At 44.0% G+C, this 23,120-nt stretch overlaps 1 protein-coding gene across 1 annotated transcript in view; it reads left to right on the forward strand.

The window, feature by feature from the left end:
* Nucleotides 1-18,987, forward strand: part of Lcp2 (lymphocyte cytosolic protein 2) — a 44,335-nt gene extending 25,348 nt beyond the window's left edge. The window contains exons 9-21 of the mRNA XM_051167331.1: nucleotides 1,418-1,484; nucleotides 1,581-1,664; nucleotides 4,249-4,274; nucleotides 4,402-4,421; nucleotides 4,512-4,628; nucleotides 6,047-6,077; nucleotides 8,413-8,425; nucleotides 9,257-9,386; nucleotides 10,617-10,666; nucleotides 14,182-14,276; nucleotides 14,985-15,062; nucleotides 16,429-16,584; nucleotides 18,569-18,987. Coding sequence (XP_051023288.1) covers nucleotides 1,418-1,484; nucleotides 1,581-1,664; nucleotides 4,249-4,274; nucleotides 4,402-4,421; nucleotides 4,512-4,628; nucleotides 6,047-6,077; nucleotides 8,413-8,425; nucleotides 9,257-9,386; nucleotides 10,617-10,666; nucleotides 14,182-14,276; nucleotides 14,985-15,062; nucleotides 16,429-16,584; nucleotides 18,569-18,691 — 990 coding nt within the window. The 3' untranslated portion in view covers nucleotides 18,692-18,987. The remainder of the gene's footprint in view (nucleotides 1-1,417; nucleotides 1,485-1,580; nucleotides 1,665-4,248; nucleotides 4,275-4,401; nucleotides 4,422-4,511; nucleotides 4,629-6,046; nucleotides 6,078-8,412; nucleotides 8,426-9,256; nucleotides 9,387-10,616; nucleotides 10,667-14,181; nucleotides 14,277-14,984; nucleotides 15,063-16,428; nucleotides 16,585-18,568) is intronic.
* Nucleotides 18,988-23,120: the final 4,133 nt, after the last annotated feature.

Consider the following 23,120-nt stretch of genomic DNA (forward strand, 5'->3'; position numbering starts at 1 on the left):
CTAATTTTAAGATTGTTAAGAGATCTTGATGCCAGGGAATGCACACTTTCACATTGCACTCAGTGGTTCCATTTTGTGGTGATATATATAGCAGTTTCTATTTATGTCATAATATTTTGGACATATCTTTTTGGAACCATAAATAACATGAACTGCGTGTGTAACGAAAGACTCCCCTTCCAATACTCACTGTGTGACCTCCACTATTTTACTGTGGGAGAACCGAGTCGGGCCTGACATCTGGTGTTGCCTAGGTGTGTCAATCTAGGCCGCCTCCTGCAAAGGGAACTCAGTATTGCGCCACCTGCTGCCCAGATAAAAAAATTCCAGGGATGGACACCTTCAGTCCCAGGATTTCCAAAGCAGTGTAGTCCAGGAGAAACCTGCTTTTCCTGCTCTTTCAGCATATAGTCCAGCTCCTGTGAAGCTCAGTCTAAAGAGTCAGTATTTGGCGATGTCCTCTTTCCACAAGTTGCCAGGACACGTTAACAACTGTGGCAGGAGCTAAAAGGGGAGACCAGGGTGAGAGGTCTTGGCAGATCCTGAAACCTTACAGTAGTGAGAACCCCCTCTCCTACATGTATCCCTCCTGCTGGCATAGCACCTCTGCAAAGGGGCTTCATGGAGCCCAATGTATCTACAGAGGCATTTTTGCTTCTGAGGCCTAAAGACTCACCTCCACCACACAGGGAAGCAGGATTTGCCCATCACACCCACAGCTATTGACTGGGTGGCTACTATGCCCAGTGTCCTCCATGCTGGGAGCACAGAATGCGCTGACTTTCATAACGTTTTGATGATAAACAAATACACACACACACGTAGACATGATCTGGGTCTGTGGTTAGGAAGGCAGGGGGCCAAGGGACATGACGGAGGGTACAGAGCTGGCGCAGGATGAGCCAGTCATGTGGGGAAGCAGAGGGAACATTCCAGGCAGAGGAAACATAGGTAACGAGATGCTCAAGCGTACCTATGAGCTTTGGGTTTTGTGAGAAGTGTAAGGGAGGCCCTTGTGCGGGGACCCTGCAAGCAACAGAGGAGAACATAAAAATGACGTGGCAAGGTGGGCGGGGCATCTGGTGTAGGGCTCCTGTTTCATTGTTAATTTGACTAGAGCTCAGAGGGCTTTGCAGGGAAGTTTCCGCTTGGTCCTTTGTTATGCAGAAATCCCATTGCCTGAGAAAGTGAGGAAATTGAAGTTCAGAAGGGCAGCAGCCTCAGCAGCACAGATGACATAGGATATGGCTAGCTGTGTGTGTGTGGGGGGGGGGCGCTGAAGATAGAGAAAGGGGATCCAGATACATTTGGGGGAGACAATACCACCAAGTCTAACAGAGGCCAATGTGGAAAAGCTTCCAAGCATTTTGGATTTTGTTTTATTTTGTTTTGTTTTGTTTTGTTTAATTCCACACAGCCACTGTCTCTGCCCCAGCCCAGCCATGAAGAGCCCAGCAGAAGTCGAAACCACAAGACAGCAAAGTGTAAGCACAGGGTTGCCTTCTGCCCACCGGCCCACCTACCCAATCCTGAGCCAGATGCTTTCTGCTTTTAACTGACCTCAGCCTTTTCCTCTCCAGTACCTGCTCCATCAATAGACAGAAGCACAAAACCTCTCCTCGACCGCTCACTGGCACCTCTTGACCGAGAGCCCTTCGCACTAGGTTGGTATTATTTGTAGTCTATGCACAGTAACAATGGCTATGTTTATAGAGTGTTAAGTGCACTTTTTTTTATGTCTGCCATCTCATTTTACTACTGGCACAGCACCGTGAAGCTGTGAGAAACACCCCTCATTTTAGAGAGAAAGAAACCAAGGCACAGAGCAGTAACTCTCCAACATCACTGAGCTACCAAATGATGAAGATAAGGACCTAAATCCAGATCTGCCTGATGTCAGGACCCCTGCCCTCAGTCCCTGGCCTGTGCCTGCTGCATCATGGCTGTGAGCTGTGTGTGTTTTTGTGAAAGCACAGCAGGATGCATCTTGGTACCCAAAGGCTGAGAGGCAGAGCTGGAGTCAGCTGTTTTGGCTGCTATTTAGTAGTTCACTGCCCCAGGAGGGTGTTACTTCCTCAGGCCACAGTCAAGGAGGATGTTCCCTTAGGAGAAAATGTTTTATAAAATTCTGAGGTACTATTCAGACGTCAAAATTGCCTTTTGCTGTGGATGTGTGAGGTTGATTAAACACTGTGGAGCGTTCTCACAAGTCACTTGTGAGTCCAGCTACCTTGGTTCCAGCAACCGTTGCGTAGTTAGTCTTTAATTCAATTCTAAAACTTAGCTACCATTTATTCAACACCTAGGATGGCGCAAGGTTGAATAGCGTGCTCCATTTGCGGGGGAGGGTTAAGACTCGAACCCACATCTTTTTGTCTTTTGTACCCTATCACACGGCACCGACGTCCTGGGCTGTGGGTGGGCGTGGGCAAGAAGCACATAACTGAGTAGCTATAGGGTCCAGATCTTGGCTCCATCCCTTCTTCTCTCCAGTGGGACTCTGAACAAGGCCTTTGCCTTTTCTCAGCCTCAGTACTCTCCTCAGTTGGCCAAATGACTCTGAGATCTTGGGTTGGGAGATACATCTTGCTGTTGTTTCCCTAATTCACATGCTAACTCTATGGAGTCATGAGAAGCTACGTTGTCCATCTACTGAGTTTGGAGTTCATGGCAGAAAGTGTACACATTGTATAAAAAGGAAGGCAGGCTGACTCGGACTCTAACCCTGCTCACTAAGCCAGGACATCAGGAAAGGAGGACGCAGGGGTCAACATTTCATAGTCATCTTTAGACACAACTCATTCCTTTAAAAAGTCACCTTTTTGCTATTTTTGTAGATGGTTTAGAGATATCATTTCCTGATAATACATGATTGAGCTTTGAATCACATCTTTGTCCATGACACTGGGAAGGGCCTAGCTCCTTCTGCCAATGCTTAGACTTTGACCATAAAACACTTAATGAGCCCAGAGCATACACATATCAGATAATTTCCATTGGGTTGGTTGGCTTGTTTCTTATGAATCAAATACTTTCTGGAAAAGAAAAGTCTACTTTGGCCAAATAATATTAATTTGCTTTTGGGATAGCCCTTTACAGAAGATATTTAATCTCAAACTCTAAGTTTTTACTAGACTTCTTTTGCACCATAGTTATTCAAAGTAGACAAACTTCTTAGCCCTTCAGGGTCTACCATGAGCTATGAACATCCTTATGGAATGTTGTGAATAAGTGACACAGGTGGACTATGTCAGCATGAACCTTAGGATACTAAGTATGGGAGTCTGGGAATGAAAGAGGAGCTCGCCAGCATTTGTCAGAACGCACTCATCTTGTCCCTGACCTTGAGTATGAGTTATCATCTGACCTCACAGCTGAGGTAACTGCGATCCAACAGGCTCAGGTATTATCATGCCTGCTTCCAGACCTACTGGAAGCTCCCTAATAATGGTTTGTTTTTTTTTTTTTTTTTTTTTAAATCACACCTAGCCTATAGGCTCTCAGGAACAATAATAATGAGTTGTTTTGAACTTCAATGCCATCTGTTCTCAAAGAAATCAAACAAAAATCATTGTCACCACCATGACCGCCACGTCAACCACAGCCACCACCAACATTACATTGACCATCACCAACACCATCTCGGCCAGCACAACCTACCACCACCATGACTGCTACCACAACTACCACAAACCAGCACCATTCCCAATAGAATGTTCTGATATACCAGGACAATCTCCCAAACCCTTTGTTCCCAAGTTCACATTTTTTTCAGAAACCAAATGGAGTTCTTTACATAATCTCAAGAGTACTACAGGATTTGGAGGGAATTGCTCCTTCATGCCACACCGGTTTACTTCAAAGACCAGAATATGCCAGACAACAGATGCATAAGCCAATGAAAAAACCCGAAATCCCAAGAAGATATTCACCCATTTGTTGCTCTGTTTTGTTAAGTCACATATTGCAAACAGCACGGGCCTCCTTCAATCTCATTAGCATGTGCACAGCTGTGTGACTTGGGCAAGCCAGGTGGTATTTTTAAGCCTATAAAATCAGGTGCTCTGCAAACAAAACAAAACAAAAAACAAACAAAAAACAAAAGAAAACCAAACTAACACCCTTCCAGATCTGAAGCCCAGGAATAAAGCCAGTCTTCCTCCGAATACGGTTTTCATCAGAATCTGTTTTCCAACACCTACCTCATGCTTGTCCCAAATGTAATGTTCTGCGCTGTCTTGTTTACAGGAAAGAAACCAACATTTTCTGACAAGGTAGGCTGTGTTTATGGTTTGTTTGTGGTTTTAGTTTTTGTTTGTTTTGTTTTGTTTTTTTTTTAAATCTGGTCCTTATTGTTTGGAAAGTGCCTAACCCTCACATGTCATCTCTGTTGTCTTGCAGCCTGTGGCCCCAGTGGGAAGGTAAGTCTCTGTTATACTGTATGAAGGCCCAGAGTTTCGCCGCCCAGTGAAAGTGGTTTCTTACAAATCCTTTCCCTTCACTCTCAGCAGGGCTCTTGGGGAGCATTTACCCAAGATACAAAAGCCTCCTTTGCCACCAGGCATGGACAGACATGAAAGAAGTGAAAGAAGTGGACCCCTGACAGCAAAGAAGCCACCGGTTCCAAGGTAACTGTCCTGTGCAGCTTGAATTGGGCCTTTGAACCCCTAGTACTGGGGAGGGCAAGGGCTCCTTTTCTTGCTTGTTGGATGAAAAGTACTGAGGTCTGTGAAGAGAACAGGCATGGAGCTGAAGAGTGCTTTGTGGGGAGATAGCGGTGTGTGTGTGTGTGTGTGTGTGTGTGTGTGTGTGTGTGTGTGTGTGCATGCATGTGCGCGCGCGTGCGTGCTGAGGGAGGCCTTGTCTGAAGCCAGTCTAGTTTTTGTTGGACTTGCTCTACCTTGTCAGACTGAAGCCTGAGCAGCGCACAGGAGCTGTATTTGCCACTTTAATTCATAAAGGAGCAGGGAGGAAAGCCGGGGTGGGCGCCTCTACACCTGCATTAGCCTCCTTCTTTCTGCTCAAGCACTTTTACGACCACAGGAGACTGGACTCTGTTCTAGCAGCTTTAGTTCTGCTATAAAAATCATGTACGGTCTATTTAGCACACGACACCAGTGGACTTGGGTTCTGGGCCAGCCCAGCTATTTGGGGAGGGAACTGTGAGGTTCATTAGCTCATCTGTCGGTCAAGATTCATAACCATAGCCCTGGCTTGGCTGTTGTGAGGATTCAGTCAATATTAGGGCTAGAGTGTGCCAAGAAAATCCTCAGTCACTGACTTCCATAACATTTCAATGCATTATTTAACAAAATCAAAATACATAAAAAACCAATCATAATGGCCAAATGGCCAAAATATCAAAATTTTCAATTAAAAAGGGAAGAAACGATGGATGACATGAGAAACATCTAACATTAGCTATTCAACAGATTGTCCTTCTCTTCCCTCTCCCCTTCCTTCCCTCCCTCCCTCCCTCCGTCCCTTCTTTCCCTCTCTCCCAGGAAGTACAGATGCCTCTGCAGTCTTTAGACAGCTAGCATCAAAGCTATTGGATTGGCCTGTTCATCTGTGCCAGGGGCACCAAGGCCCTATTAGAAAAGCCCAGAGCAGGGACCTTTGCCAACTGTTTTCTTATTACTTGAAGGGTGGGCCCCGTGGTGGCTGGTTTAAAACCTCAGCAAAGAAGAATATTACTGAAAGTGTTTTTATTTGCTTAGAAAAACATCCACTCTGTGAAATGTAATAGCTACTAAAAGCTGACTAAACACACACATATATATATGTATATAATTACGTAATGACTTGCCACAGCAGCTCTGTAGAACAAAGGTTTGCCTAATTCAGCCTGCAATGATAACAGAGCACCCGGTGGCCACGTTTCCCTTCTCTCCCTCCCTGCAGCTTTTCTGCTGGCATTCGCAACTTCCCCTTTGGCCATGGCTCAGTGGGTTTTATTTCTCCTTATGCGATTTACTGAAATTGTATTCTGGGGCTGGCTCTTTGAATTTCTTGATGCTCATGTCTCTGCTCTCATTCATTTCAGGCATGGAAGGGGACCAGACAGAAGAGAGCCTGTAAGTGTGGGATGTCATTTAATAAATGCTTGGCACTGGGACAGCCAGTATAGGCTCTAGGGAAGTGAGACTCCATCTGCCCTGCCCTCTTCTGAAGTCGGGTAACAAGAGCAATGAGTCAGATAAATGCCAGTGTCTGCATCTTTTCACTTGGAGTTCATCAGGCTGATTTGCCTAGCTCTAGAGATCTCAGGGTGGTTGGCTTCCTGCAGCCTCATTCCCAGGGGTAATTAGCAAGGAGAGTGAGGGTCAGGAATGGAAGAAAAGGTCAGGAAGATGCTGCAGAGTCCAGTTCTGACACAAAGTTTCCAAGCCTGCCTTTGAAAACTTCCACAGTTCACGAAACGGGGGCAGAGGGGGGGAAAGGGCAGTGGGGGGGGGGAAGGGCAGTGGCGAGGGGAGTGGGGTAGTGTTGCTGGATGCTACCTTGGGAGATCAGTTGCTTTCTCAATTTTAACACTGACAGACTTAAGTCCCGGGATTTCCTTAGACACACAGAAATGTCGATTGTTTACACCTAGCTTTCCATATGTTTCGAATTCGTGACCATGTGTGGCATCATTCTTTCTCTGCTAATGGGAGACGCCAAGGCTTGGTGCGATAATATGCTCAGAGTTGCACAGGCAGTAAATTCAGATTCCTTGCATCTGGATATAGGTCTGTCTGGGACTCTCTGTTCTCTGTGCTCTTTTAAATATATTTTTAATTTTATTATTATTTGTATTGTATCTTTATAATGGATGGGGCAGGTGCACATGTGCCACAGCATGCATATGGAGCTCAGAGGACAGTTTTGTAGAGTTGGTTTTCTCTTTCCACCTTTATATGGGTTCTGAAAATTGAAATGCCATCAGGCTTTGTGTGGCAAGTGCTTTTGCTCACTGGGCCATCTTGCTGATCCTAACCTTTGCTTTCTTGGTGGCCATCATAGATGCCTTCTTTCGATCATATGTTCAAGCAACAATGACTGGTGTTTCTGGAGCTCTGTGTTAGGTGCTATATTTGTTGAAATATTATGGAGACAGGCACCCCAACATCACACAGGCACAAGTGCACATCATCATGGAATAGTCTATGTGAGGGACTAGGAGCTAATGAGAGAACCAAGAGTGACTTCTTAAGGACAGTGAGAGCTACAGTGAATAGTCCTCAAGTGATGCAGAGAACACAGACTAGGGCTACCCTGGTTTCCTTTTGGTCTCAGGAATGTCTGAGAAGATAGGAGGAATAGCTATGGGCATTCCCAAGGCAGCAGGGCAACAGCCTGCTACAGAGACACAGGGACAAAGTGGAAAAGGGACAGTGAGGCTAACTAACATCCCGTCCCTGAGGCACCCAGTCTCTGAAGGATTGAGTCTCCTCTTGGGAATCTAAGGTTGTACCTTCCTGAACCAGAGGGGACATGGCCACTGCGCTGGAGAACAGTGGCACTCTGGGGAAACTCCTGCACGTTTATTTGTGTGGCCTTTGCTGAGACTCTCAGTTGCTCGGGCTGAGTGATTCTGACTGGTGGTAGCACTGAGGGTGGGGAGCCTTATTAGATAGTACTCAACCAATGCCAAGCACTCACAGTAACTAACTCAATCCTTACAAAACAGTTTGGGGAAGGTACCACTTCATCACCACTGGGCTGGTCTAGCAAACCAGCTCAAGTTAGCTGTTTGATTTTCTAGCCAATGGCAGACCTGCTTTGTTCTTTTGAGTATCATTTCTTATCGGAGCAGGAGAGGAAATAGCCTTTCTCTTGTCTGTCTCACAGGTTGGCCTTGAAGTTGAAAATAGTAAGGGATGACGCACCTTGTAAGGTGCCCTATGAATAAATGAGGGGCAAGAAATGCAAAGGAGAGGCAGGAGGGAGGCTGGAGCTGTGGGTCAGACAGGCCTGGGTGAATCCCTGCCTGCTGCCCATGGTGAGGGATCCAAGAAGCTCAAGTATCATTGCCAATGCAAAAGGCGTTACATTCTTAGAGCTAATGGAGGGAGCTGACAGAAACATTACCTGAGCGTCTTAGACACATCATGGGGGTTGTAAATGTTGTTATACCCAAGTCCCTCAGGGGCCTCGGACCTTCTTTCAAGCTGGGTGTTTGAGGGGAATCTCAGATTGGAATGTCTTTGCGTGGCTGTGAATATTAGAGAAATCATAAACCACTTAGCAAGTTCTAGCTGGATTGTAAAGACGGGGAAGCTCTAGAAAATCCTCTGCAACTTACGTGTTGTGAGAAAGCTGTAACTGTTAAAGAAAGAACCAGACACATTTCATGACTGAGGAATGGCTTCTTAAGAATTGGGTTTCGATGATAAGTTAATATCTTTTATTATGTTCCCTTTACAGGATGAAGATGATGGTATGTCTAGAAATCTTTATTACAACCCATTCTTACTTCTTTAAACACTCATTCTCTCATTTTTCTGATCAGCTATTTAAATAGAATTATTGGGTATGGAACCCCACATGTCAATCAACATAAACAGACATATACCAATTGCTACACCTCATTGCTTTAGTAGAATGTAATTACTTGGTTGGATTACAAGGAGAACTTAGTTGCATGTGTAATAGTTCAGAATACCTAACTGCATAGAAAATTGCATATAGCCAGGTGGTACGTACCTTTAATCTCAGCACTCAGGAGGCAGAGGCAAGTGGATATCTGTGAGTTTGGCCCACAAAGGTAGTCTAGGACAGCCAGGGATATTACACAGAGAAACCCTGTCTTGAAGAAAAGAAGAAGGAGGAGGAGGAGGAGGAGAAAGAACGAAGAAAGAAAAACTGCATTTGTCTTGATAGAAAATTTTCTAATATTTATGTCCTCTAACATTTACAGATACAAAATCAGTAACTGTGAATGAATTTCAAAAGAAAAAATAAAAAAATTTCAAAAGGAGAAAAGAAACCCTAAAATTTATAATGTTTCCCATTAACAAGTAAGCAGTTTAAAAACAAAATTAAAATTTCACCATAGAGAACAATAGCAATTTTAAGTGATTCCAAGGTGGTGAATTATCTAGAAAAGCCACAGATAGGTTCTCTTCCTATCATTTGCTAATTATGTCTGATATTTTGGATTTTGTCTCTCCCTTCATATCAACTGGTTATGGTTTGAGCTGGGAGGGGGTACTCTAAATGTCTTCAGATTTGAATTCTGACTACTCATTTTTCTTCCCCGCCCCTACAGCACATCAAAGACCGTTGCCTCAGCCGTCACTACCTCCTATGAGCTCCAACACATTTCCTTCGAGGTCTACCAAGCCCAGCCCCAAGCACACATTCCCGTTGTCTCACATGCCAGGAACCTTCTCAGAAAGGTTGGTGGCTGTGCCGCTCAGTTCTAACTAGCCATAATGTCTGGTGGCTTCTGTTCTCATTTCATGTGTGTTGCTGTGACAAATACCCTGATGGAGATTGCCGTAGGGAAGGAAGGGTTTGTTTCCTTTTACAATTTGAGGGCATAGTCCAGCGTTTCTAAGTCTGTGGGTTCTGACCCTTCAGGAACTGTATTAGAGGGTTGCAGCATTAGGAGGGTTTGCTGTTCTAGTCCAAGATTTCAGGAAGGCCAAGGGGAGAAACCAAGTAGCCAGCCACATCATCTCCACAGTCCGGAGCACAGAGAAACGAATACACCTACGCTGCCTGCCTGCTTGCTTACATTTTTTTGTTTTGTTTTGTTTTGTTTCTGGCTGGCTGTCTTCACTCATATACAGTTCTGATTCTAGCCCATGAAATGGTATACTTACTGTGGCCTGGATCCTCCTACCTCAATGAACCATTCAGGGCAATTCCCCACAGATCCACCCACAGGCCAGTGTGAGCTAGATAACTCTTCAGTTGAAACTGTCTTCCCAGGTGATCCTAGGTGTGACAGACTAACAGTTACAACTAACCAGGACAGCTTAGCATTATGGTAAAGGCCAGGTAGCTTGAGGAAAAAAAAAAAAGAAAGAAAGAAAGAAAGAAATGAGCCAGTGGGCAGAGCTGACTAAGGAAACAAGGAAAATGAGCCCAGAGAAGTCTGGAAGTCTGGTTGTTCTCTGAGTTTCTGAGTTTGAGGGGAGTGGTGGGGATGACTTGTCCCATGATTGTCCAAGGAATGGACTCATGGCGGATGTTTTCTCTTGCTTATCTCAAGGGAACAACATTAAGAAACCCAGATAACTGAAGTTCTTGGAGTTCCTGTTCTATCTTGGCTGGGGGAAACAGAGAATGTGCCTCGTACCTGACAGAGGCCACGCACCCATGCTCAGGCGTGGTCCCTCAGAAGGATTGTTTTCTCGAAAACTAGAATGTATCAGTCATAATAAGACCAGGAACAGGCACAAAGGCATGGCTCTGAGAACCCAAGCAAGACCAAGACCATCGCTGCCCAGGAGAGCCAATGGGCCACTTCATGTGGCTCCTCCCCAGGGAGCCTGATGCCAGGGTGGTGTGATGAGCACCAATAACAAAGCAAGGAGCACCTCCAGTCTGGCGTCTTTAACCCAACTCCCCAGTCAGGTCCCTAACTCAACTACAGCCTTGTTCTCTTTCTGTTTCCACAGTAACATTGGCTTTCAGCAGAGTGCTTCCCTGCCGCCATACTTCTCCCAAGGTTTGTACACTTTTGACTTCCGCCTACCAACATGTGCATGGGGTTAGCATATAATGTGTCGGCAAAGGCTTTGTTTCCTAAAAGTATACAGCACCTCCATTTAACACTTAATTCAATGTCTGCAAGGCACCAAGGGCTGCTGGAATGAGATACTACATAAAATGCCATGCACGCACGCACTCACTCTCAATCACCAGAAGGCCTGCCTTTTCCTGCATCCTCCCACCCAGTCCTATGTCCCTGATGGTTCAATAGAGAGCTCAGAGCAGTGGTCAGCGTCCTTGTAGTTTCAGTGATGAATCTGCTCTCGGGTTGTAAATTGGGAAGCATACTGACTGAAAATATAGATTACAAGAACCCAGCCTCAAGAGATTAGGAACGAAACCAGATATGGTGGCTCATACTTGTAATCTTGGCCCATGGGAGGTGGATTAGGAGTCTAAGACCATCTTCAACGAAGGAAGAAAGCTTGTGGCCAGCCTGGGCTACATGAGATCTTGCCTCAGAGAAACAAGAGAAGTTTCCGACTCAATAGGAGAATCCAGCGGCTCTCCTCTTCCAATGATGCTGCCACTGGGTGTCCGCTCTGAGTGTTCTCAACATTCAGTGTGTGCACAGATGCCTGCAAATCATGTTCAAACGTAGACCTAATTCAGGAGGGCTGGCTGTCACCTGAGACTTAGCATTCTAGCAAGTTCTCACAGGACATTGATGCTATTGGTCCATGCTGCTAGCAAAGGTCTGAGAGACAGGACCACATTGTGATGATTTTACAGTACATGCAACTATTAAAATGCTTGCTGAATGACCGTGTGTTAAAAGAAACACTTCCTGACTCTCCTCAATAGATCTTTGTCATGTCTGGAAACTGGCCTACTACTGCCAGCTTCTCTAACTTACTTTTCAAGAAAAGTTAAAAAAAAAAATATGCCCTGTAATGCAAAGTCACCCAGGACTTAAATATTGGCTTAAAAATTTAACAACACGGTGAAGAGCAAACAGACACTTTTAAGAATAAAGTCATGGTCCATATTTGGCTGTGGACCCATATTTGGCATCTGTTCCCATCAGCTGCCTCTCTGATGAGGAGAGCATGGCCCACAGAATCAACTGAGCACAGCTCTTAGAGGCTCACAGAGACTCAAGCAGCAGTCACAGAGCCTGCTTGGGTCTGCACTGGGTCCTCTACCAATATATTATGGTTGTTTAGCTTGGGATTTTTTGTGGGACTCCAAACAGTGGGAGTAGATGGTGTCTCTGACTTTTTTCCTGCTTTCTTGGGACCCTTTTCCTCCTACTGGGTTGCTTTGTCCAGCCATGATATAAGGGTTTGTGCCTAGTCTTATCGCATCTTGTTTCGTTGAGTTCAGTTGATTCCTGAGAGGCCTGCTCTTTTCTGAAGGAAAGGGAGGAGGAGTGGATCTGGGAGAGGAAGGTTGTGTTGGGGGGTGGGGGGTGGGAAGTACTAGGAGAAGTGGAAGAAGAGGAAACTATGGTCAGGAATAGATTGTATGAGAGACGAATAAGTAAAAAGAAAAAAAAAATGAAAGCCACGGTTCATGTGCAGAAACAGCAGATCTTAAGTATAAAATCATATTAGTACGTTTGATCTACAACTTAGTAATATGTCTATACATTTTACACAAGCGTCATTGTTACTGGGACACATCATCCTGTATGTGAGAGCCCAGTGCCGACACGATGGCAGATGCTAAACCTCAAAGTTGAGGTTCCAGTGTTCATCTTTACCAGGTGAAGTCCTGTTCTCTACTCACCCCAATTTTCACAGGTCTTCAGAATCACAGTTTTTAAAAGCACATGAGTGTCAATTGCCTGTCTCTTATAAGCATCTGGATTCCAGACAGTGCCTTTACAGCATTTCTCAAAGCAAGACACACTGGATTTTGGAGTTGGTCATGGGCCTTGTGTATACACACAGTAAAATCTTTTAGAACACTGTCTTAATCAGAGGTGATGCTTTTTAAACCTCAAGCCTGCCAGATAGATACCTTGTCCTCGGTCTTTTGCATGGGATGATCCAACCCCAGGAAGCTAAGAATTTTACCATGTGTTGTCCAAAAGCCATCAAAGCTCCCATAAGGACTCGGATGGAGACCCAGACATCAAGGCTGGTAGCTGATTGCAACAAAATGTGTGCACACTTGTGTAGTGTAGGCAGATCATGGTTCTGTGCTGCTGGCCGTGGGGCACAGAAACAGACAGCCATGCACTGTAGCATTTAGTTCTACTTGTTTTTCTGTAGTGTTGGAGTTCATTCACTCTAAGTATTCTGACTGGGCATTGGGGACCTAGAGAAGGCTGGAGATAGCAGCAGAGTTCCCTACTCACAGACAGGGAAGGCCAGCTTAGACACCGTGAGGAACTGCCCCAGGATTCCTGGGCTCTTCCTAGCTGGGCCTCCTTTCCTCAGTGGATCCTGATGCGGAAGCACCTCAGGTGCTTTGAATCATGCGGATTCCCAGGACTCTGGTGGTGCAGTGCCCCAGGGGTTCTCACTTAGGCAACGTAATGTTTGGGAACCACAGGCCTTAAGACTTAGTCCTGCCATTGCTGCGTGAAATCTGCTCAGACCCTCTAAGCCTCGTCCCCAAAAGAAAAGCAGCACTCCTCTGGTCACGTGGCCCTGAAGATTAAAGACAGCATACAGAGCATGCCTTATTTAAGCCCAGATAGAGCCGTGCTGAGCAAACATTTGTTGGAGGAACAAACAAATCACAGGAGAGTGAGAGAACATTAGAGACAACAGGACTTTTCAGTTCTTTTCAGCTGTTCCGATATAGAAACCAGCCTTGGCACCCACAATCAGCACAGTCAGTCTGAGAGACATTCTTCTAAAATGTTCAGTGAACTATACGCAAAAAACCAAAAAGAGGGTTTTAGAAAAGAGGATGCACAGGCCAAGGTAATCTTTCAGTGCTCTGTGATAAGCTCCTGGCTGAGCCGATAGTCTGTGGTGTCCGTTAGTCCAACGGTTCTATGTCTTAGAAAGCTGCAGAACCAAAGTCAACAGAGACGTCACAGCAAACATTGGCTCTGAATGTAACGCTACTCTCAAGGCACTTCCTGCCGTTCTCTCTGTGAAGAGATTGGGACATAATTATCACCTCAGCGCTGCCAATGTGTGAGCTGTTGGGAAAGCACTCGTGTGTGCTGCTAGGGCAGATGTCTACGATGGGTCTGCTTTATGCACGTTATTACTGAGGCACACAGTAAAATAACTGTGGTGGTCTTTCTAAATAGGCCCACATTATGCTGTAGCTAGCATGTTTAGGGGCTCACTGAAATGTTGGGGTCTCTCCCAGTTTCACCAGCACGGTACAGAACACTGCCCAAGCATCCCTTGGAGCTTTAGAGGGGTGGAAATTATCTTTTCTCACCCTCTTATTCTGGAAAATATCAATTACTCTCATGGGAGCATCCGGGATGGAGGCACCATGAGATAATGAAAACAATGGCTGACGGTAAGTTAATTTTCAGAATGTTTTGCTTTGAAGGTGCCAGCAACAGACCACCTCTCAGAAATGAAGGCAGAAACTTACCCTTGCCAGTTCCGAACAGGCCTCAGCCTCCATCTCCTGGGGAAGAAGAGGTAATACAGCCATCTCTAATTTAGTTAGCCTTTTTTTTTTTTTTTTCTTTCTAGCAAAGGGAGAGACCATCAGCCGCTCTGCAGTACTTGTGTCTTCTGTAAGAGTTTTGTGTTTGCCATTTAATTAAGAGAGTAGCTGTGTAGCTCAGTGGTCACACCCTTGCCTGGCATTACTTGAGACCTTATCCTGGATCCACAATATCACACACAAGAAGCCAAAAACAGAGGAGAAGATGTAGGTGAAAAACTAATGTTTTCATTAGTATTATTTCACAGTCTTCAGGAGCATTAAGAAATGGGAAACATAATGCCATTTTTTTTTTTCATCTGCTTCCTGGTTTATAGCCTTGAAAAAGTAAGTCTCTTAGTCGCTCCATTAGGACATATTTTTCATTAAGTATGTTACTACTGTGTAATAAACCAAAGAAGTCCCTCTATCTCTGTCTTTCAGGATGAAAGGGTCCATTGTATAAGGGAGGCCCCTTCACAGCTGCCTCTGCAGCCAGTGACACAAGAAGGAGGCGGTTCGCACAAAAACGCCTTCCATGCAGCCCCATCTAGGCGATTTTAGTCAAGAAAACAAATGTTTCACACCTGAGAGAACTGAGGTGGTGATTTATGCGAGTTGTTAGTAGGTTCTTTTTCCTCCTTGCTTTGTTTATGTAACTACAGAACTTACAGTGCTTTTTAAATTGTTCTTATTTGTAGATGCCGTTAGATGAAGAGTGGTACGTCTCTTATATTACCCGACCAGAGGCAGAAGCCGCTCTTAGGAAGATAAACCAGGTATCCCTGTGCTGTTTATTTTTTACGCAGTTATAAATGTTAGTGGAGGCAGAGAAAGGGTATTGACGTGCACTGGGTCTTGAGTATGGGCCAGCTGCTGTTCCTGCTGCTACGTGCTGTTCCTTTAAGACCCATTAGTGCTACCACCCTACCTTCTAGCATCCCTAGAATGTTTTCTCTGAGGCATCACTTGGGTGGCAAAAATTCTAAATTAAAGGAAATCCTATGTCGGTTGGCAGAGATGGGAAAAGGATGACCTTTCTTCACCTTTCACAGCGATTTTCAGGCTCAGCAGCAGATTGGAGCATCTGGGGGAGTTTTGTTTGTTTGCTCATTTTGTTTTAAAATCTGAATTCTTGGGAGCAGTTTTAATTCGTGGGAGTGCAGTGTAGGCTGAGGGAGTCTTCAGACTCACCAGGTGACTCTGAATTCAAGCCAAGCCTGTGACTCATTGGTTTAGAAGGAAGTTCCTTTACCAGATATGTTTTGACTGGCTCAATTAACTAAGAACTTTGTTATTGTGTATTTATGGCTATTTAAATCCCATTCTAATTAAGTACATAGAGGAAGGAGTGATTTGTAAGGCTCTTACTAATTAGGTCTATTTTAATATTAGATCTTTGTCATGCTGTATTACATTGTAATAAATCTTGTATAAAAATTTAAAATGCAGCTGGGATGGTGTGGCACACGCCTTTAATCCCAGTACTCAGGAGGCAGAGGCAGATGGATCTCTGTGAGTTCGAGGCCAGCCTGGTCTACAAAGCAAGTCCAGGACAGCCAGGGCTACACAGAGAAACCCTGTGTCGAAAAACCAAAACCAAACCAAAACAAAAAATTAAAATGCAGAACAAAACACATGCTTTATAAATATTGGGAGGGAAAGAGTGACACGAATATAGAAAGTCCACAACACTTTTGTTCAGGTATGTGATAGGTAAAGGCAAAATACAGCAATTGTGTGGGATAAGGGAGAGTTCATAGCAAATGGTATGTTCTGAGTGGGAACTTAGAAAGGAAATTTTAGCTAATTAAGAGAAGTCAGCAGTTATTCAGTAAGTGAGCTACCTTATTTCTGACGGCCCTTTATCCACTCACTTATTGATTGTATTTGTTTTTTTATTACTGAAGACTATTTTAAATTCAGAAGCTTCAAAGATATTAACTTGAAAATTTTGAATACAATCTCGGTTGTCTTTCTGGATAAATCAAAAGCTTCAGGGTACTTGGGGTCCCCAGCTGTAAGGAGAACTCAACGCCAATTAGACAATGACAGCTTTGCAGGTCCTAGAGGGTTGTCTCTTCCAAGTAATAAAAGGGCCTGGTTTTCACTTCTGCCATTAATAAGAAGCACCTGTTCCTGCAGGACGGCACCTTCCTGGTTAGAGATAGCTCTAAGAAAACAGTGAAGAATCCATACGTCCTCATGGTGTTATACAAAGACAAAGTTTACAACATCCAGATCCGTTACCAGGAGGAAAGTCAAGTATACTTGTTGGGGACCGGACTTCGAGGCAAAGAGGTAAGGACCTCACACTTCACTCTTTCTCCCAAATGCATACTGCGTAGCAACTGTGCAGTTAAATCACATGCTGCAAAGCAACCATGCAGTTAAATCGCATGCCGCAAAGCAACTGTGCAGTTAGATCACACGCTACATAGCAACACGCTGTTAAAAACTTTAGTGAGGCCCTCCACTCACTTAATTGAAGGAAATAAGAAAATTACTATGTGCCTAACACCACCATAAGAGTCTTTCTTGAATTCTCATTCTAAATAATTTAACATCGTAAGTGTAGCCTGTATGAGGTGTTTGGGGCTGAACCAAGGGCCTGTGTACACCAGTCAAGTGTGAGCGCTGAATTCTATCTCTGGCCCCAAAATGTAACTTTTAAAATAAAAAAATAAAAAAAATTGAAAAAAAAATACATTTATGAAGTGTCAAAGGTAGCATCTTCCATTATATGTATGTATGTAAGATTATGGTATGCCTATAAAACTTTATTTAAAATACCATCAGAAGGACTGGAGAGATAGCTCAAAAATTAAGAGTACTTGCTACTCTTGCAGAGGACTGGGGCTCTCTGTTTCCAGGTCCTACACTAGGTGGCTCACATTGTCCTGTAACTCCAGTTCCAGGGGCTCTGATGTCCTCTTCTGGCCATTGTGGGCACCTGCATGCACACGGTACACTTACAGATAATCAGGCACACACATATACACATCAATACGAAAACTTTTAATTTAAAATCCTATATGAAGAAGCAGAGAGACCTAGACTAGTGATTACTGAGATACATGGGGGAATTTCTTGTTAAACTGAGACATTTGACTCTGTGAAGATGGCCAAAGAAAATTTCAAAATATTTATTTATTTATTATATGCATGCCCTGTCTGCATGTTCACCTGTAGGCCAGAAGAGGGCAGCAGATCCCATCACAGATGCTTGTGAGCCACCATGTGGTTGCTGGGAATTGAACTCATGACCTTTGGAAGAGCAGTCAGTGCTCTTAACCTCTGAGCCATCTCTCCAGCCCCCCACCCATCTTAAGACATATTTTCTAATGTTACACAGAGAAAACCAGCTGAACAAAACATTTATAGAGTGAGAACAATTCACTACTAACGTCCATCCAAAAGACTTTAAGCCAGTGACAGTGCTGAGCCGAAGGAGCATGATTTTGGTTAAACGTTAGGGCCAGCAGCTCCATGCTGACAGCTGCGTGTGTTTCTCCAGAGGCAGTGTCACCTTCCAAAACGTCTCCTGCTCTAACATGAAGACACAGGTTTCCTTGGAGGAAGGTGCCTGGATGGTTTGTCTTAGAACAAGTACACAGTCCTGTTTGGGTACAGCTCGACTTCTGATCACATCTAGGGGGATGGATGAGACCAGTCTGCCTGTACCAGGTTGTGGATACAAAGATGTGGCTGCTGAGGCCTCACACTGTGAGTGTGGATGTGACTGGGAAGCAATGGTTACACCACGCTAAAGCTTCAGAAATGCCCAGTCTGACCTCCTGGCTCCTTACACCTCCCAAGTAGTATGAATTGTGGTGACATGGGGATGCAGAAACCCAAGAAATGGAAACCAGACATCAATACCAAGCCACAGGCATCAAGATGAAAATATCTAGGGTAAATGAGCCACTACAGAGGCTGAGATTTTATTTTTAAACAACTTTTGTTTTTGTGTACCCTGTGGCACATGTGTGGAGATCAGAGGACAACTTGTCGGCATAGGTTCCTGCCTTCCTCCACGTGGGTCTGGGAATTGACTTGAGGTCATTAGGCCTTTTACCCACCAAGTCATCTCTCTGGACCAACTTAACATTTTTACCTCTTAATTACAGTTTTTTTTGGACATTGAGGGAGAAATCTCTAAATTACTTGACAAATTTTATTTCTCTCATAATTCCTCCAAATTAATGCAGATTGAAACACCATAGTTATGAAATGTGTACCATCCATTCTGGTGTTAACTCATCTCCCCCTTTGACTTTTCCAGGACTTCCTGACTGTATCAGATATTATTGACTACTTCCGGAAAATGCCACTGTTGCTCATTGACGGGAAAAATCGAGGCTCCAGGTACCAGTGCACACTAACATACGCTGCAGGCTGTACATAGTGAGGGAGCCTCCTGCCTCTGCTCTCACTGCGGGAAGATCAAGTAGCCTAAGGGGATGGATGAAGACCTAGGGCTGAACCAAACCCCTCAGCGTGGGCACAGAGTTCTGCCCTTTCCTTTCAAAAGGTGTCTGAAGATTGCTGAGTACCACGTAACTTATTTATTTTCTTCGATGTTTGTAAAGCACAGACGTAATCCTGTCCGCGTGTGAAGTCTAGGAGAGCGTGGCAGTACTTCAAGACATGAGATTTTGAACATCCATTTCAAAAGACAGTACTTTATACTACATAAATAATGCGGGACAAGCTTAGAACATACCGAAACTGATGACTTTTGATACCACATTTTATAAGAAACTTTTGTCAGGCTGAAGCAACTTGTCTTCTACACCACTTAAAATGATTAAAATTCATTTCCTGCACAGCAATAACTCAAGGGGCTCCAAAAATGTAACTCCATTCTTTCATTTTGGTTTTTCAGGGTGTGCTTTTATGCCTTTTTTTTTTTTTTTTTTTTTTTTTTTTTCATCATGAAATTAATGTATGTTGGGATAACGTCCTGGGATTAAAGTTATCTTTTGCTTTACTCAATTAGATCCTTAAAACAACTCCATTGTTTAGTCCGTGCTATTATATTTTTGCTTTAAGGCAAATGGAAGCTGCACATACTACAAGGAGAAGACAGTTTTAGATTCAGTGATGCAGCTTTGTTATCAAACATGCCGGGGCTTATGTTGTTTCTCTATCACATCCCCCCCATATCTACATCCATAGTGTACTCCCTTGAAAAGCATTTTCCAGTATTGAAGATCTTCTGGAAATATAAGCAAAGCTTTGCAGGCAGAACGACAGACAGACACACAGACAGACAGACAGACAGACACACACACACACACACACACACACACACACACACACACACACACTTCTAGCCCACCTTCCTACTAGACACTACTTGTATTGGTTGGCATGCTACTGTTGCTCAGTGTGGTCGCCTATTCCTGGTTTTGTTTTGGGTTGTTCTGCTTTGGGGTCAGCCTGTGATATGAGGAGGCCATCAGTTCACCTCACGGTGGCTGGGAAGCAAAGAGAAAGAAAAGAAGAGAAGCAAATTTCCCTCATGGGCAGCCGCTTGCCGACCTAACTTCATTCCACTGGGCTCTCTCTCTTAAGGTTCCACCACTGCCCAGTGCTGCCCTGGCAGGTGGGCGTGGGGGCCATTCCTCTAGCCTGTGGGCCGTTGGAGAATACTTACCTAAAGCCCTGTTCTTGCTTTTCTGTCTTACTAAGCCAGTGTGTGGTGAAATTCAGCTCGTCCTTCTCAGCTTGGCTTTGAAGCATTTCATTTCTCTCTTTCAGCTTATAAATCTCACTTAACAAACACCACAGATGGACTGTTGATTTATGCTGGCTTAACTCATCATTTTTTGACCTTATGATACCATGAAGCGATGCCTGTTAAGTACAAACGTATGCCAAAGTTTGAATTGGGCTTTTCCTGGGCTAGCAACAGGTGGTAAGAATCTTGGCCAGCCATGTGATCACCACGGTACCCAACAGAACTTTACATGCTATATGTTGCAAGTGTTTTTTTTTTTCCTTTGGGGGGGGGTTGTAGACACTCAATAAATTAAACAATTTATTCAGTATTTTAAGACAAAATCGAGGCTTTTTTTTTAGGTGACTTTGCCCAACGAAAAGCTGAAGTGTGTGATCTGAGCATGTCTAAGGTGGCCTAGGAAGACCCTGATGTTCAGTAAATATGTACAGTAAATGAATTTCCAATTCATAGTGTTCCTCTCTCCACTATAAGGTTTTCAAGATATCAGTGTAGGCAGAAGAGAATTTACACTACTGTTCATGCTTAGCAAGCCATAACCTGGTAGTCACTGAACACTGACAACCTTTGTTCTTGTAATCTCATTCTCTTGGGATGATTGGCATCATTGTGTGACTTTTATTGACAAAAAGTTTTTATTTCTTTGATCTAAATTTTTTTCAAGTGGAAAAGAATATTCTAAAATTTTAATTTCATGAGTTAAAGGACAAACTTTTTTTGTTTGTTTGTTTGTTTTGGAAGGGACCTCAAAATTCACCGGGCTAGCCTTTAGCCTACACTAAGTAGGTAGGATATGGAAATGCTTAACCAGTGACAACAGTACTGTTCTGCAAAGCCTTGCTCTTTCACACCCAGAGCTCTCAATTTAGGATCCAGAACATGGACATTCTAAAGCTGAATGCCCTGTATTAATTTTGTTTCCTTAGCAGAATGTTCAGCAGGGATTTACAATGTCCGTACTATGTGAAATACAGAGCAAGGTCCTGAGAGAGGGTACCATGATACCCTACAAGTCCTAGGACAGAATAAGCCCCATTTGTGCCTTGCTTAATGGCACTGTTTTTATATTTAAAGGCGATGAGAATTAAGGACATGGCAGATCTCCAAGTGTCCACTGGTAGTAATGATGGGTAAAACTGTTAGCTGGGTTTTAGAGTCATTGAAGGGTATGTGGGTGAGGGTGTTTTCAGAGAGGTTTTGCTGAGGATGGAAAACACCCCCCACAGCACAGCTTTACAGCCTCTCTCGGCTTCATGATGGCAGACACGATGTGACAGGAGCCTCACGGTCCACCACTTTCTCCTCCCTGCTATGATCGAACGTATCTCCTCAAGCTAAAGCCAACCCTGCTCCCCTTAAGTTGCCTCTTCTCAAGTGTTTGCTCATAGAACAAGGTAAGTAGTGGTGGATGGCATAAGACGGAATGTAGTCAGTCTCTTAGGGTAAAAGGGCAAAAGTGAACCTGGAAGGTAGCGTGCTCTCTTACAGTCCTATGGCTGCGATCATGGGAGTCCTGTTTGCAGGACTAGCAGCGTGTATGCTTTCCGTTCTACTCTTCGGCCAGAGCTTTGCCTATCTGAGCCATGGGCCTTATGCCCCAGGTCTTTGTTTAAGATTAACGTCTTACAATCAGGAGCCCTCTCTGAAGCAGAAAAAAATCAGTCCTTTTTAGGGTCACCAAAAGACAAAGCTACCTGGCACAGCCATGTTGAATAGGAACAGCAAAAGTCATGAAGCCAGCACAGCTGTTTGACAAAGCTCCAGCAAAGATGAGCTGAGTGATGCAATCGTTGTGGTATGGGCCCCTACATTTTGGCCTTGATTTCTGTGTTGCATGCTTGGGAAGTTTCTATTATTTCCACAACATGGGGATAGATATTGGATCAATGGAAATTTGCTTACGAATCATTTACACTCTCTCCCAGGAATAGTGTTTCTAAGATTCCCCAGGAATGTCCTGACCATACTACCCCTCCTGCTTTTAGGGAGATATCTTTATTTGGCTCTACTTGAAGGTATTCCTTATGCCCTGGAGGTTGTGACTCAAATAATTATGCTAGAGACCTCCTTATGAGGATCTGACTCAAAGAAACTCTTGGCACATCTGCCCCTGGATGTTCCTTACTCAGGAACAAGATAATCAAAACAAAGTAAACTTAAAAACGTGACCAATATCCGGTGGCAGGCTACAGAGTTGGCAGCAGAGCCAATTAAAAGCCTCTTCCTTACGATGGACAAAGAATGGTGTGGCTAAACCATCAAAGAATGAAATATTAAGACCTCCCCTTTCTTAGAAGAAGTTACTGCACTCAGGGCCACTATGGTGTCGTATGACCAAGGAACAAAGAATACCAAGATTAAACATATAGAGTCTATAAATATATAAACTATAAACATCCTATTATACCAGAAATTAAATAATAACTGCAGCAGCTTTGGCCTGAAGACTTTAACTTGGGGCTAATGATAATTAGCAGTCTGGCTATATAAAGTTGATTATACGTAACAACCTGCCCAGGCTGGCTTGGAGATTTTCTTTCTGTCCAGTGCCCTTGAAACCACAAGAGTTAGCAGCCTGAGAACAGGCTGTCATGCTTTGACAAAATGTCCTGAAACTTTAATATTGTTAAAAGTTGGGCTATGGGGCTGATTAGGTAAAATGATTGTAAAAGAGAATTCTGTTCTGTATGGTTTATCAATGGTGACTTAAGTTATGACCAAGCAGAAGTTAAAACACGTTTCTGGGCACATAAATGATATGCTATGTTTTGGAACAACATGAACTCTATCCCTGCATACTTAGTTCTGTATAAATAAAGAAGCACTCTGACTGCCAGTGAGCAGCCAGGACGTAAACTCCTACCAATCCCCATGCCTGACTCAGTCCTCTCTTGCCTCCCTCATTGCTCTTGCCTCCATCCTTCTTTTTTTTTAAATTTTAATTTATTCAGATTACATTCCAATTGTTATCCCCATTGTATCTTCCTGTTTCTACCCTCCATCTGGGTCCTTCCATTCCCCCATTCTTCCATACCAGCAATGAAGGAGTGTTCCCTTTTTTCCACATCGTCAGCATATGCTGTCACTTGAA

Source organism: Acomys russatus, chromosome 25 (assembly GCF_903995435.1).
Source record: "Acomys russatus chromosome 25, mAcoRus1.1, whole genome shotgun sequence".
Taxonomy (NCBI): domain Eukaryota; kingdom Metazoa; phylum Chordata; class Mammalia; order Rodentia; family Muridae; genus Acomys; species Acomys russatus.